General features: G+C 44.6%; 1 protein-coding gene across 2 annotated transcripts in view; it reads right to left on the reverse strand.

The window, feature by feature from the left end:
• The window catches only part of TTC21A (tetratricopeptide repeat domain 21A), a 127,892-nt gene that overhangs the window by 72,043 nt on the left and 40,088 nt on the right, over positions 1-15,761 (reverse strand). Inside the window, exons 11-14 of one of the 2 annotated variants that reach the window (XM_075315406.1) lie at positions 10,886-11,086; positions 8,770-8,899; positions 7,809-7,966; positions 3,674-3,889 (exon numbers count right to left, since the gene is read on the reverse strand). In XM_075315406.1, the coding sequence (XP_075171521.1) occupies positions 3,674-3,889; positions 7,809-7,966; positions 8,770-8,899; positions 10,886-11,086 (705 nt within the window). Of the gene's footprint in view, positions 1-3,655; positions 3,890-7,808; positions 7,967-8,769; positions 8,900-10,885; positions 11,087-15,761 lie in introns of both variants that reach the window. The other variant, XM_075315405.1, reaches the window with a different exon arrangement.

The raw sequence follows: 15,761 nt of genomic DNA on the forward strand, positions 1-15,761 counted from the left end.
GCAAACTCCGTCCCTGTCACCTGGACAGTGTTAGCAGGTGGTTCCTCCTGGGCCACCCTTAGCAGAGGCTCCGGCTGAGTAAGTGCTACAGGAGCCGAGCATTGCACACAATGAGGGTCAGTGGAACCTGCCGGTAGTATAGCCGTACATGCGGCGCAGGCAGCATAGTAAGCCTGTGCTTTGGCACCCTTGCTTCTTGTGGACGCCATGCTGTTGTCTCCCCTGAGCAATCCAGGAGGGTATATAGCCAAAAATCAACCATGCACCATACAGTGTAAAGTATAGCCTATAATCATATAATCTATAAGTACACTTCTGCACAAGTGGGGCCAGCACCTCAGGTGCTGCTTACCGCCCGCTCAAAGCGGTTGTGTGGTCACCAGAATCCCTGCCTGGGTCTCCCCGAGCTTGTCTCCCCTCTCCAGCGTCAGAAGAGCTGACAGGAATGGCTGCCGGCGTCCTGAGGAGAGGAGGGGGCCGTGGGCGTGCCCTAGAAAGTGCGGGAATCTGGTGCCCCACTGTGCACAGTGAGGGGGGTGGAGTATGCAAAGCATGTTCCAGCCCTCAGTGCTGACTTCTTGTACAGCGTCCCGCCCTTCCCCTGACTGGCAGGCCTGGGGGCGGGAAAAAAGTGAGACTAGGCCGCAAAAGCCGGGGACTAAAGTTATAAGCGCGGCCGGCGTATAAGCCCGGTCGGCGCGGTAGTCCCCGGCGCACTAACAGTCCCAGCCGCGCCGCAGTGTAAAAATGGCAGCGGCGGTCAGCGCGGTAGTCCCCATAAACTAACACACCCAGCACGCTGCAGTGTGTGATGGCACAAGCGCAGTCAGCGCTGCGGTCCCCGGCGCACTAACACACCCAGCAATGCTGGAGTATTTCTGTGCGCGGTCCCCACGGGGACACAGAGTACCTTAAAGTAGCAGGGCCTTGTCCCTGACGATACTCGGCTCCTTATCCAGCAGAGTCCCCAGGAGCTGTGGATGGAGCACGGTCTCAGTGCCTGGAGACCGATTAGGATCCCACTTCACCCAGAGCCCTAAAGGGGATGGGGAAGGAAAAACAGCATGTGGGCTCCAGCCTCCGTACCCGCAATGGATACCTCAACCTTAACAACACCGCCGACAAGAGTGGGGTGAGAAGGGAGCATGCTGGGGGCCCTGTTATGGGCCCTCTTTTCTTCCATCCGACATAGTCAGCAGCTGCTGCTGACTAAGCTGTGGAGCTATGCGTGCATGTCTGCCTCCTTCGCACAAAGCATGAAAACTGAGGAGCCCGTGGGAGCACGGGGGGTGTATAGGCAGAAGGGGAGGGGCTTTACACTTTTAGTGTAATACTTTGTGTGGCCTCCGGAGGCATAGCTATACACCCAATTGTCTGGGTCTCCCAATGGAGCGACAAAGAAATACCTGGTCGACAACGTCACTGTGACTGCCGAACAATCCCTTCTTCACGGGGGAGGTGCATTCGGCGTCACAGCGACGTCACTAAGCGGCCGGCCAGAGATGAGCGGGACGTAAACATCCCGCCCACCTTCTCCCTTCCGCATTGCCGGTGGAGGCAGGTAAGGAGATGAACGACCAATAACATCGTATCTGCAGCAGTAACGACATTATGGAAATGAACAACATGTCAACGAGCAAAGATTTGTTACACTTTTGCGCTCGTTCATCGTCGCGCCTAGGATTTACACATTGCGATGTCGCTACCGGCGCCGGATGTGCGTCACTAACGACCTGACCCCGACGATATATCGGTAGCGATGTTGCACCGTGTAAAGCCCCCCTAAGTGTTTGGATGGCAAAAAAAATATGTATAAAGAAAATAAAGGATAAGACGGTGATATTATGATGCTAATCAAAAGCTCAATATGCCAGAGGTGGATATATCATCACGGAATGAAAATAAAAGCTATAATCCGAGATAGCTGGACTGACACAAGATAGAATTGACTACATCAAAGTATATTGTCCAATAAAGAAATATACACAGTATACAATAAGGAGGGGTTAAGACGTCAATCAAATACACATCGTCAAACTGCTCAATATGTTGAAAAATCACCTAAATGTTTATGTTGTATACGTGGGAAGCACATCCGGTATATTTATCGGAGCAGGCATACATGAGAACGTCAGGGATCATGGGTAGAATACTTTCTGTAAATTGCATATGTATATATGGCTTTTTTATTGTTCAATAAAATTGTTAACTATTAAGGTGTGCACATCGCTAGTGTATTTCTGTGTCTCCCATTAGGAAAACAGTTGACACATGGATATTAGATATGGACACACGGATCAGAAACAGTCCAGCGTTACGATGGAAATCTGTCTGTTTTTAGCGGACATGAAAAATCACTGACGTGTGAAAAAGACCTAAGGCCTAAAACACACTTCCGCAAAAAAAACATACGTGTCTTACGGTTTGTTTTTCGGGTCCGTGTTCCGTTTCTTAGGGGGCGTTTCTCCGGTACGTATGACATCCGTGTTGATGGCGTATGCTGTCCGTGTGTGCGTGTGGAATGACCGTGTGTGCGTGTGGAATGACCGTGTATGTGTACGTGGAATGTCCGTGTTTGTGATGTACAATGTCGTTTATAGATGTTGGCTGACAGCAGACAGAGTTGCGCGATGAGAATGAACTCGGGTGAACTTCACCCGACTTCATTGTCATGCCGCGGCTCTGTCTGTGTCGCGTCCTGATTAGCGGTCACCTGTGCAGGACGCCCACCGGCTGCTGTGATTGGGTACAGTGACACAGCTGTCACTCAGCGTGGGGGGCGTGTCTGACTGCAACCAATCACAGGCGCCTGTGGGCGGGGAAAGCAGGGAATACGAGATTGATTAGTGAGCGGCCGGCTTTTTCAAAGTAATTGTTGCCGCGCATTCTCTGCACAGCTGTTCCTCGCCGCGCTGGTGATCGGGGAGCGGTAAATATGAGCCAGGGGAAGAAACAGACCGAGCTCCAATGTAAGTATGACTGAGAACATCATGAAAAAAAGGTAAGTTTACTGAATTTAACAATAATAAAAAAAAACCCAACATCGTTCGTTTAAAAACGCACACGGACGAAACGTGCTGAACACGGACATACTCCGTGTGCGGTCCGTGCAGGCACGGACCCATAGACTTTAGCGGGTCCGTGCCTGCGTGATGCCAGCCAAAAACGGACATGTTGTCCGTGTCAAAAAGCGCACACACGTACTTACCACACGGACACACGTTCCTTGTGATTTTACGTGTATGTGCCATCTATCATTGAATAACATGGGTCTCCGTATCTCCGGTACCTGCAAATACGTACCGCACACGTACAAAAAAAACGGATGTGTGTTGCGGGTCTAAGTAAAATGTGTTAACCCTTGATATATCGTAATCTTTATTGTTATTTGGACAATTGTCATTGTTACCGGCTTTTATTGCTGCTGACAAATAAGAATCCTTTTTTTTGTACTCGCATCCTTATTGTTTTAAGCCTAAAAACACGTTTTTAAAGACTTTCCCAATGCTAAAAAGGTTGAGCCCTGATATAATATGATATATTTAAAACTTATATGACACATGTTGATTTTGATTTATACTCAGCAAAGAGCAAAAAAAGGTTCCCATGTAACACAATCGCAAACATAATAAAACATTGTTATTTTTTTAAAAACCTTTAGTCGCTCCGTCACCTGTTCTCCATTTAGACGAAGAAGTTCGGCGAGTTCCAGATAAACCGAGACGCGATCACTAATGCTGAGAGCGTCTGATTCTCCTCTTCTGGCCGCTCCTCTCCTCATTTCGGGCAGGCTCATACACATCCGTAACATCTGACTGGCTTCTGATAGCTTCCCTGTTTGCTTTAAGACTCTTGCTTTAATCAGATGGTAAAATGGATGTTCTCTCATCTACAAAACACAGGATATAGATACATAATGTACGGTATATATCTATATATACAGTACTGTGTAGATGTGGAAAAAATGATGCAAAGGAAAAATGCTTTCATACTAGAAGTGTTCATAGTTTATTTTTAAGTAATAATAAAATAATAATTAAAAACTAATAATTAAATTAAAATTAAAAATAATAAATAATAATAAAAATAAAAAAATAATAATTAAAGGGGTGGTTCACCAATATTTATTATTTGGTAGATCGATATTATATTGAGAAACAATGTTTCTCTCAAATACTTTATGTTGGCAATAGTGCCTGTGAGAGGCGCTATTGCAGACCGCTGTTCCCCATGCCTGACCCCCAGGGTTCGTGACCTCAAGGATCCGGTGATGTCACGTCAATTACCTGTTGACTCGACATCACCGCGGTCGGCTGCAGCCTTCCTGAGTGATGGGCTGTGGGCGGTGTTTCACCACTTGCCACAGCTCAGAGTGTCTCCTGTTTGCAGCGCTCTGCTGTGAAGGCAGAGGAACCGATGGGCTGTGCTAAGCAGTGAAACACCGCCCACAGCCCATCACTCACAAACATTGCAGCCGGCTGCGGTGATGTCAGGTCAACAGGAACTTGACATGACATCACCAGATCCTCGAGGTCACGGAGCCCAGGGATCAGGCATGGGGAACAGCGGTCCGCAATAGCTCCTCTCACAGGCACTATTGCCAACATAAGATATTTGAGAGAAACATTGTTTCTCAACATAATATCGATCTACCAAATAATAAATATGGGTGAACCATCCCTTTAAGAAAATGTAAAGTGAATGAACAAAAGAAATCTCTAAATCAGATCAATATTTGGTGTGACCTGCCGCCGTTTACCTTCAAAACAGCATTAAAGCTTCAATTCTTTTAGGTACACATGCACAGTCACGGGTTTGTCACTTTATAGTCAGGTGTATGAGTAACCAAATGGATGATAATAATCATTTTCATATGTAGGTTGAAACAGCCATTATTTAAAACAGAAACAGCTGTGTAGGAGGCTCATAATTGGGTGAGGAACAGCCTTATTGGGCTGAGTTCACATGTCCAGTAGTCATTAATTAGAGCAGATCCGTTAGCAAAAAAAGTTGGGCAAACACAGTCTTTTTGTCCATTTTGAAAGAATTGATTTCTGCAGGATCTGTTTTTTAACATTGGCGTTAATGGATATGTTAACGGATTGCAATTTATCTTCCATTTGAAACTGATCTAGTAAGAAAAAAAACCAGATCCTTTACAAAGGAAAGAAAAATGATTGGTTAATTAGCAATCAATTAACAGATCCATTTTCCAAAATAGACATAAAAGTTGTGTCTGCAGAACTTTTTTGCAAACAGATTACTGGGCATGTGAACAGAGCCTTGCAAAGGTGAAGCTGTTGAACATAATTTAATCTCACAAGTCAAACACCATGGCAAGGACCATAGTGGCAGTGGTCAGCCAAAGAATTGTACTTGCAGCATATGAAATACACATCCTTCTTAGGCTACTTTCACACATCCGGATTTTTGCCCTGCGGCACAATACGGCGTTCTGCAGAAAAACCGCAACCGGCTTTTGTAACGCCGGTTGCGGTTTTTTTTGCATAGACTTACATTAGTGCCGTATTGTGCCGCAGGGGCTTGCTTTCGGTCCGGTTTTGGCCGCATGCGGCAGATTTAGCCGATGCCGCGGCCGGATCGAACGTTCCCTGCAACGTTTTTTGCTCCAGCAAAAAACACCGCATCGCGCCGCATCCGGCCGCTGCGGCGCATTTTTCAATGCATACCTATGGAGGCCGGATGCGGCGCGATGCGGAAAAAAACGCATCCGCTCGCCGCATGCGGTTTTTTCCACTGCGCATGCTCAGTAGCATGCCGCAACCGGAAAAAAACGGACGGGCCGCATGTAAAAACTTATGCAAAGGATGCGGTGTTTTCGCCGCATCCGTTGCATAGTTTTCACAGCTGGATTGAGCCGCAGTGCTCAAACCGGATGTGTGAAAGTAGCCTTACTTCCCATCAAAATCAGAAGATGACCAGCAGTGCCATCAGCTCAAAATATGACAGCATCTAGTGCAACCCAGTTACACCTACCTACAGAGCAGAAATGTCTGGTCAGTGGTTTACATGGACGGACTTAAGCCAAAAACCCATACCTTTAACAACTCAACTAGGCAAAAAATAGGAACTGGGGTACAGAAATATGGCAGCGGTGGGTCTGGACTGATCTGACATATTTTACTGTTAAAGATGGCAGTTTATTTGTAAAGGGGCTGGACAGCGTGTCCGCCAGCAGTCAAGCATGGTGGGAGGCTCTTTGGAAAATTGGTGCCTTCCTTCTTTATTTATATTCATATGTTCTAATAGAAACGATGGACACGGGGTATCCTGATAGCACAATTTTTAAACATCTATCATGGTAACATTTACATATATTTTGAAAAGAGTTTTTATAGTATAACATCATATAATGACGGCCTATAGGGGGCTTTACACGCAACGACATCGCTAACGAGATGTTATTGGGTCACGGAATTTGTGACGCACATCCGGCCTCGTTAGCGACGTCGTTGCGTGTGAAACGTGCGAACAACCGCTAACAATCAAAATTACTCACCTAATCGTTGACACGTCGTTCTAATCCCAAATATCGTTGCTGTTGCAGGACGCAGGTTGTATGTCGTTTCTGAGGCAGCACGCATCACTATGTGTGACACCGCAGGAACGAGGAACAACACCGTACCTGTGTCCTCCGGCAACGAGGTGGGCGTCACTTACTTTCAGCTGCTTTCCGCCCCTCCGCTTCTATTAGACGGCTGCCGTGTGACGTCGTTGTGACGCCACACGAACTGCCCCCTTAGAAAGGAGGCGGTTTGCCGGCCTCAGCGACGTCGCTAGGCAGGTAAGTATGTGTGACGGGTCCTAGCGATGTTGTGCGCCACGGGCAGCGATTTGCCCGTGACGCACAACCGATGGGGGCGGGTGCTTTCACCAGTGACATCGCTAGCGATGTCGCTGTGTGTAAAGTGGCCTTATCTTGTAGAACTACCACTGATCAGCAGAAGAGAGAAGCAGCTAGCCTTCACTAGAGTAGCTGGTACAGTGACATCTACAAGTGAGGCTGTGCAAGGTCCTAAAGTTCACACATGCCTAGATGGCTTCTCTGCAATGGGATGAATTGCTGCATCAGACACATGAGTATGGATATCACTATGGCGGGTACTGCAGTGTCCCTACATTCTGCTGATTGATGGTGGTTCCGGAGATGGTAAGGACACACCATATCCTTAGGATAGTCATATGGTGGAAAACCCCTTTATCCCCTTGTCTTGTAAGTATGTATGTCACTGTAGAATTCGATAGACACCCTATTCCGTTCTTCTATGCCTGACTAATATAATGGCTTAGTAAGACAAAACAAAAAAAAAGAGCTCCACCGATCCCGCAGTAGTTTTCTTGCAGCCTGGGTGCGGTGCACGGAAAACAGAATCGGGACGGCTCCCAAGTAAAGTCATAAGAAGGTTAGACAAACCAGCATCCTCCAAATAGAGGGAAAGTTTTTCTGTCAATAAGTTTTTTCTTTATTTGGACATGTTAAAATCAATTAAAATATTGCTTATGCGTTTCGAGCATTCCTTTGCCATGATTAAGAGCAAAGTAATGCTCGAAACACATAAGCGATATTTTAATGGATTTTAACATGTCCAAATAAAGAAAAAAAAATTATATTGAAAGATAAACTTTCCTTCTATTTGGTGAATACTGGTTTGTCTCACCTTCTTCTGAATATAATGGCTGCCCTACAGACAACCCACATTTTTCATCAGTTCCTATATTTGTAAAATAAACTAATGAACACATTGTATGAGTCCTGTTTATATTAAAGATTATCAAGAATTGCTTACCTTAAAATTGTGGCTGACCCCTGTCTCTAGAGACTGTGAGCACTCGGTATACTGTCCCTGTGACAGGCGGATCTGTGCCATGAGAAGGTGCGCGTCCGACCAGTCAGGGTTCAGCTCGATGCAGCGCTGCAAAGTGCCCTGTGCGCCATCAAAATTTCCTGCAAAACAGACAGAAGCCACATGAGAATTCTCCAAATATACCAACGTACTAAAGGCTCGAGGCTTCCGAACTTACAAAGGAGCCAAGCTGCGTTCACAGATATTGTTCCCATGCATTCCGCCATGTATCCAGTGCAGAAATCGGGACAATAACCGCCTATAAATCGTCTCCAGTTGTTTATGGGTTGTGTTCCTATGACTGAGGGGCTTTATTATGTTTTCTTATTTTGTTGTGTTTTTTATTTTGCATTTACGGAGGGCATTAAGAGACCAGGCTGGAATTTTATGTGTATATTCACACAAGATGTATTTAATACGCAGTTACCACAGCAGAAATTCATCAGCAAATTCACAGCGGAAAGACGTGCAGTAGATTTTACACACAATTTGAATATGAAGCCTGTACTGGGATTCCTACTGAGATTTCTAGTGCAAAGTCAGCGTTTTCCACATGAAACTCCTCTGTGTGCCAAATCGTGTATAACTGCGGTCAGGGCCGTACTGTGTATAATGAGGTCAGGGCTGTACTGTTTATAACTGCAGTCAGGGCTGTAGTGTGTATAACTGCGGTCAGGGCTGTACTGTGTATAACTGCAGTCAGGGCTGTACTGTGTATAACTGCAGTCAGGGCTGTACTGTGTATAACTGCGGTCAGGGCTGTACTGTGTATGACTACGGTCAGGGCTGTACTGTGTATAACTGCGGTCAGGGCTGTACTGTGTATAACTGCGGTCAGGGCCCATACATTTACTAGGCACCATATTACGGCAGAATCGTCCATAGGTTGGCTGATATGACATACCTGACAAATAGGAGAGCTGAGACATGAAGTACAGGGGCTCTGGTAGACACGGGGCCACTGTAATCACTGGGGCCAAAACAGCAGCAGCCTTTTCCAGAATGGGAGAAGCAGACTGGCCGGGGCCTGAGGGCTAGAAAAGAGGTAGAACGTGGGCCCTTCCAAACTTTTTATTTTGATTATGACAAATTAATGACATAAAACAGTCACAGCCTCTAATTCTTTTTTTCCCTGAAAGGTTGCATAGATTAGATCTATTATGTGTCACCCAGACACATTCAGGATAGTGCAGCTCATACACACTGATCAGTCAGAATATTGTGCAGGTCGACTTGTGTCACCCAAACAGCTCTGACCCGATGAGGTTTGGTCTCTAAAGATGTTGATCATTAACCTTTACTGTAATTTGTGCTTAGTAGCTCCTCTGTGGGATCCGACCAGATGAGCTAGCCTTCACTCCCAACTTACAAAAACAAGCCTTGGGCGCCCATGAGTCTCGAATCACATATTAGAAGTCATTAGTGTCCATTGGGTGCCGCTGGTCTACATCATGTCACGGATTCACTGTGACTTTGCGGCTTCTGTTATAGACCAAAACCACAACAGAGATCAGTAGAGTCTTTGGATGGCTAAACAGACTGACAACGACATAGCTATGGGTGTGAGGAAGAACTTTCACTTGCTGAAAGCCCCCAGTCACATGAAAGTCGGCCTTATTGGACTACTTTTCCTATTGAAAACATACAAATGCTGAGCTAAGTGTTCACGTGTATGGGGGAGTCGGGATCACTGTTGGGTGTACAGCCATTGGGCCAATAGCTATCTTTGGTATACATGCATGTAAAGACTTTAGCATCACAGCCTTAGACCCTGGTCCTCCAGCAACGTCACTCTAGAGCACCTCAAACCTTCTACCTGCAACTCCCCTGTCACATCTAATAACTCAGCGATCACTACATCAATGTGTGTGTCACACTGCACAGGAATGAAATGACACTGAGGTGGTCTATTAATCAGAAGATGCACCATGAATGGCACGGACTACCGAAAAGGCCACTGGGCCACGGTCCTGCAAACATTAATCCTCCACTCTAATCATAGGATAGTGTTAAGGATCTATTATGAATACAATGGATCATCTTGATCCGCCTTCTTAGTGATCCTCAGAATGATTCTGTCTGGATCCTATCAGATTTATTTTGTTTTTTTCGGGGGTGAGTTTGTATTTTGTTTTTTCTTTTACTATCTGGTACATTATTCCAAAAGAAATGCACCAAAAAACAGCAATATTTACAACAAAACCTTCATGCTAGAGTCTGGTTCTACAAGAATAATGAGTGAAAAAAATTATTCCCTGTGCCACTGCTAGTCATGTAAAGGAATTTAGGATCCCTCTATATTATGAGTTATCACACAGCACATCGTACCCCAAATCTGTTATTCCTGGCATATAATAATTTACATCATTTGAGCTTAAGTAACAGCATCACTGGCGCCCCTGCAGTGTCCCACCTCCTTATCCTGGCATTGACGCCGGCACACTCAACCTCCCGGCTGCTCAGCCGTAGCATCTGATCTGGTCCCTGCTGCTGGCCCCCAGAGCCTGCACATGCCACGCAGGTCTCCTGGGAATGCACTTATGGCGTGTGCATGCCCCTCAGCTCTTAAAGGGCAAGCATGCCCTATTCTGGAAGTGCTTTTCAGCCTATGGCTGAGAAGCAATGGGTGCTTAAGGTATCGTCCCACTATGGGAGGTGCCTGGGCAACATGGTCTTTTGCTAGAGACACGCTGCTAGTTGTCAGGGTCAGCTATCACAGTACCGGGTCTCCCTGAGTGGCATCTGGTGGATACCTTTCAGCCTAACCTCACATCAGAGGCTCTAGTGAAGATGAGGTAGTTGCTTAGTCATGCCCTTTCAGGTTGAGCCCGTACCGTGGCCCAGTGGGTCCACTCCCGCATGCACCAGCGAACATAAATTACTTTATGCTTAGGAGCAAAACTGTATGATTGTGTTCCAGTGATGCATCTATACCATCCATGGGTGATACGACTGATAAGAACATAGACATACATTATCCATAGTTATAACAATAAGAGGGAGCGATGCCCATTTCTTACCTGTTTAGGACAATATATTAAATACTCTTTGACAACATTAACAATAAAAGTGGGATTGAGCTTCTCTAAATATTCTACTCCAAGAGGGAGGCCGTTAATTGCTGTGAAGTGCATATCCACTGTTTCATTTAAAAAACTGACCACGACTTTCTCCTCCTTATCCGTCTTTGATGCAAGAATGGCCTCCACAAAGCACAACTCCTGCAACACAAAAAAAAGGACCAGAACAGACCGATCAGGAGTGAATACACAATTATATCCCTTAAATACTGAGAGGTGAAGTGGCCTCTGTAAATGTATGACTAACTGTAGTCATTCAGGAGTAGGGGGTAAGGGGTTGCAGCTGTGATGGTGACCAAACTCATTGACATCCATAATTTACAAACAAAGACCCCTAAAGAGAGAGGAATTAAAGGGGATGGCTCAAGTTCAAAAATTGATAAAATTGCAACATGTTTGTAAAAACAAGCAACTTTTCAACTTACCCTTATTAAAAATCCTCTATATTCACAACAATATGGGGATTTTTAATTTGATAGTGTACAGCTCGTTGCCAAGGTCTCAGCCACAATGCAATCTCAAAGTGGCACTTACCAAAGCAAGGAGCGTGCACCGCTAGCAACCTCTGTGTAGAGCAAAACCGGAAGAAATGGGCCAGCACACCCATTGATTTGCTTTTATCTTAAGGTTCTCTCTATGCTCTGAAGCTGCACAGATCACTTCCCCCAGTGCTGTGACCACGCTGCTGTTCCGAACTATCAATCTTCAGGCGTGCACCGCCCCCACCATAGCAGGAGGCCGGGGCTGGTGCTCTCTTGAAGATACATCTTGAGGAAACTCTTTTATCCAATCTTTGTGGCCTATTGCTGTAGCCAGTTCTCTTAGGCCATGTTTCTGTGTGGCTAATTTTTTACTACTGTGGTTTTTTTGCAGGTTCCGGTCACGCTAGGTACAGGGAAGTAACAAGTGAACGGTGAAAGGAAAGGGAAGGGAAACCTTGTGTCTAGGGAAGGGGGAGATAGTGACCACTGACCAAACCTACCATTGGCCCCTGGCTTCCCTCAGCACCCTAGATAGGTTCCACACCTATGCACCGAGCAGGATACCAGACCCTCCTAACCCTGAGGTGGGCTCTAAGTAGGGAACGGATGGGATGAGGGCTTAGTCAACCCCACAAAGTAACAAATAACACACAGGGAAAAGTATACAAATAGCTTTTTTCCAGATGACTCAGTGACAAGAACTGCAATAACAACAAAGTTTCTCCAGATGAATACAAGCCAACTGCTTGCAATCAAGACCTGTAAAGGGTTTTTTAAACCTATCACCAGCAAAGAACGAGGGGGAATGAGAGTCTTTAAAGACACAAAGGGAAGTGCTGATGATTAACAGCTGAAGAGTGAGGAAATCCGCAGGGTCCTAAAGAGAAAGGGATTAATCCCAAGCCCTGTAAAGGGGAAAGTCAGGAAGCAGCTTGTGTAGCCAAACGGAAGCGTGACACACCTGTGACAATTCCTGTACCAAAATGCAGAATAGCAATCTGCTCTAATTAGTGCATTTTTAACAAATTTTACTCTTTTTCGGGCATTTTTGTAGGATATAATGCACCATTATTTATGAGCTTTTTAGTGTAGAAATTCTGCAATAAAGTACTTTAAATCACTATTGTGTTTTTTTCCATGTATTTTTCCATGCTTCTCATATTAGTCTACAGAAACACACAAAAACACACATTTCAATAGCATCATTAAACAAACAGTGAGCACAAAAATCACATTCACTTTGCTGGAAATGTTAAGCACAGCAGATTTCCTGCTTAAAAAAACACAGTTTACACAACATGGGAACATGGCCTAAGGGAGTCTTTACACATTTTCTTAAAATCACTGCAAGGTCAAATAGAATCATAGAAAGATAAGGGAGGAATTGCTGGGATTTTCACACTTTACATAATGAAAGACTATTGGATGGAATTCTATAATGATGCAATAATTGTGTTCTAGTTTAAAGTGTCAATCCAGATACATATATTTTTTATTTTCTAGCCCCTTGGCAATAGTTAGTATTATATGCATAGTGCAAGTAGTAATTAGGGATGATAGAATACCACAAATATTCGGGTTCGTGAATATCCGACGAATAGGTCGCCGCTATGCGAATATTCGGTGCGCAATGTAAGTCTATGGGAAGCCCGAATAGTTACTAATAGTTGTTATTCGGGTTTCCCATAGACATAAGGGCGCTTTACACGCTGCGACATCGCTAACGATATATCATCGGGGTCACGTCATTAGTGACGCTCATCCGGCGCCGTTCGCGACATCGCAGCGTGTGACAACAAGGAGCGACGATCAACGATCGCAAAAACATCAAAAATCGTTGATTGTTGACACGTCGCTCCTTTTCATAATATCGTTGGTGGTGCATGCCGCTATGTGTGACGCCGCAGGAACGATGAACATCTCCTTACCTGCGTCCACCGGCAATGAGGAAGGAAGGAGGTGGGCGGCATGTTTCGGCCGCTCATCTTCGCCCCTCCTCTGCTATTGGGCGGCCGCTTAGTGGACGCCGCAGTGACGTCGCTATGACGCTGAACGCACCTCCCTCTTGAAGGAGGGATCGTTCGCCGGTCACAGCGACGTCGCTGAAAAGGTATGTGCGTGTGACGCTGCCGTAGCGATAATGTTCACTACGGCAGCGATCACCAAATGTTGCACAAACGACGGAGGTGGGTGCTATCGCGCACGACATCGCTATCGCTAGCGATGTCGCAGCGTGTAGAGCACCCTTTACATTGTGCATCGAATATTCGCGAATAGTCGAATAGCAGTGACCTATTCTGCGAATATTCGCGAAGCCGAATATTTGTGGTATTCGATCATCCCTAGTAGTAACATATTTATCAATTGACATCTCCTCTCTTGCGATCTTCTTTGGCACCCTGTGTCCAGCAAAGTGACTATCCAAATCACACGTCTTCTAGGTGGACTAAAAGTCCCTTTTTCAGTTTAGATGAGACATAAATCAATGTTCTTATAGAATTAGATTGCGAAAGCGACTTCTGGATCACAAATAAGACGATGGCCCCAGTTCATCAAGACCGGAGATGTTCATGTTGGTCTTGACGAGGAAGCGTGCAGAAGCCGTACGGTCCTGATTCATTAAGAGGAGCACGCCTCTTAATGAATTAAGAGTGTCTGACAAGTGGCGTTAACCTTGCCACATACTTTACCCCAGTCATACACTAGAGTTAGGCTATGTGCGCACTTTGTGTCAAGGTAGTTGCAGTTCTAAACGCATCCTCTGGCAGAAATTGCTTTTGCCAAAGTTGGTTTTGACCACAAAAACGCGATAAATACGCGTGCGTATTTACCGCGTTTTTGGTGCGTTTTTAGCGCGATTTACCTGCTTTTTCATTGCCTAAAGTCAGATGCGTTTTGAATACAAAGACACTACTAAATAAAGTTTAACCATTCAAACACTATGAAAAAAACGGAAAAAAAAGATAACAAATATCCAGATAAATATCAATGAAAAAAATGGCTTTTTTAATTTAAAATAAGTTTGTGATAATAATTATGCATAAAATTACATTTATTTATGGATTTTCTTAAAAATAATTGTCGGACTATGTGTATGTGTGTGTGTAAAGGGACATATCATGCCATTAATATTTTGACAAAAACGCATGCAATAAATTGGTCTAAAACGCATGTTTTCAGCATCAAAAAAGCAGGTAAAACGCTAGAATTTTGAGGTTATTTGCGTTTTGCAATTTCTCATTGACTCTAATGTTAGCAAAACGCTGACCAAATGGCAAAAACAATTGACATGCTGCTTCTTTAAACGCTGAGTTTTTGCCCAAATTTATACAAATTAAACGCAGCGTTTTGAACAGCAAAGTGCGCACAAGAAATCCCCATTTCCCATAGACTTTGCTTGAAAATCAAAACGCATGCATTTTGGCATGAAAACGCTGCAGTTCAAAACGCTGCGGAAACGCAGGTAAAAACGCAAAGTGCAGACATAGCCTAAGACTTCTGCCATATGGAAGGTTACAGCTTGTCATGAATTAGAAAAGCTGTGATGTAAGGCCCCCATCCTAACCATTTTGGTAGAGAGGAGAGGAACTAGTGGGAAAACGCCAAAAGTTGCATCATTTTTTCATAACTCCGTGTTGCACACAAATTTTACAACTTTCCACAGCGATTTATGCCAGAATTCGGCTATAATTGCTTTGATGAATTGGGGCCTAAGGATATGTGCACAGACTGCAGATTTGATGCAAACATTTTCTGCATCAAATCTGCACCTTCTGCCATAAAAATGCATGAAAAAAACCAGGTGGTTTTGGTGCGTTTTTTTCCATGCTTTTTTTTTTTAGTTAAGTCAATAGCAGGAAGGGCTAAAAAACGCAGGAAAAGACGCCCCAACAATTGACGTTGCAGATTTTTTCAGCACTAAAATCTGTAAGGAAAAAAAAAGCAACGTGCGCACAGCACTTCAGAAATCTCAGAGACTTTGCTGGCTTCAGGATAAGCATGCAGATTTTGGTGCAGATTTCTCAATAAACGCACCTTGTGCACATCGCCTAAGTGTAATCTGTCTTGTGAAAAGGACCAGAATGGTGCTAAGAAAGGGAGAAGGTGGTGATTGGTAAGTATACTAATAGAAGTATCATGTGAAGAATAACTATTGCTAAGAGGATAGAAAATATCTTTTACTGGAGTGCTGCTTTAACAACACCCATTAATGTAATTTGAAATTATTAAAATGTCCCAAATTTACAAAAAAAAAGTAGAAAGAAAAAAACATCTTGGTGCATTTTTATGTACGTCTGATCGGACCCAACCTATCTTAAAAAGGAGGCTCCACC

This window comes from Anomaloglossus baeobatrachus, chromosome 6 (assembly GCF_048569485.1).
Source record: "Anomaloglossus baeobatrachus isolate aAnoBae1 chromosome 6, aAnoBae1.hap1, whole genome shotgun sequence".
NCBI lineage: Eukaryota > Metazoa > Chordata > Amphibia > Anura > Aromobatidae > Anomaloglossus > Anomaloglossus baeobatrachus.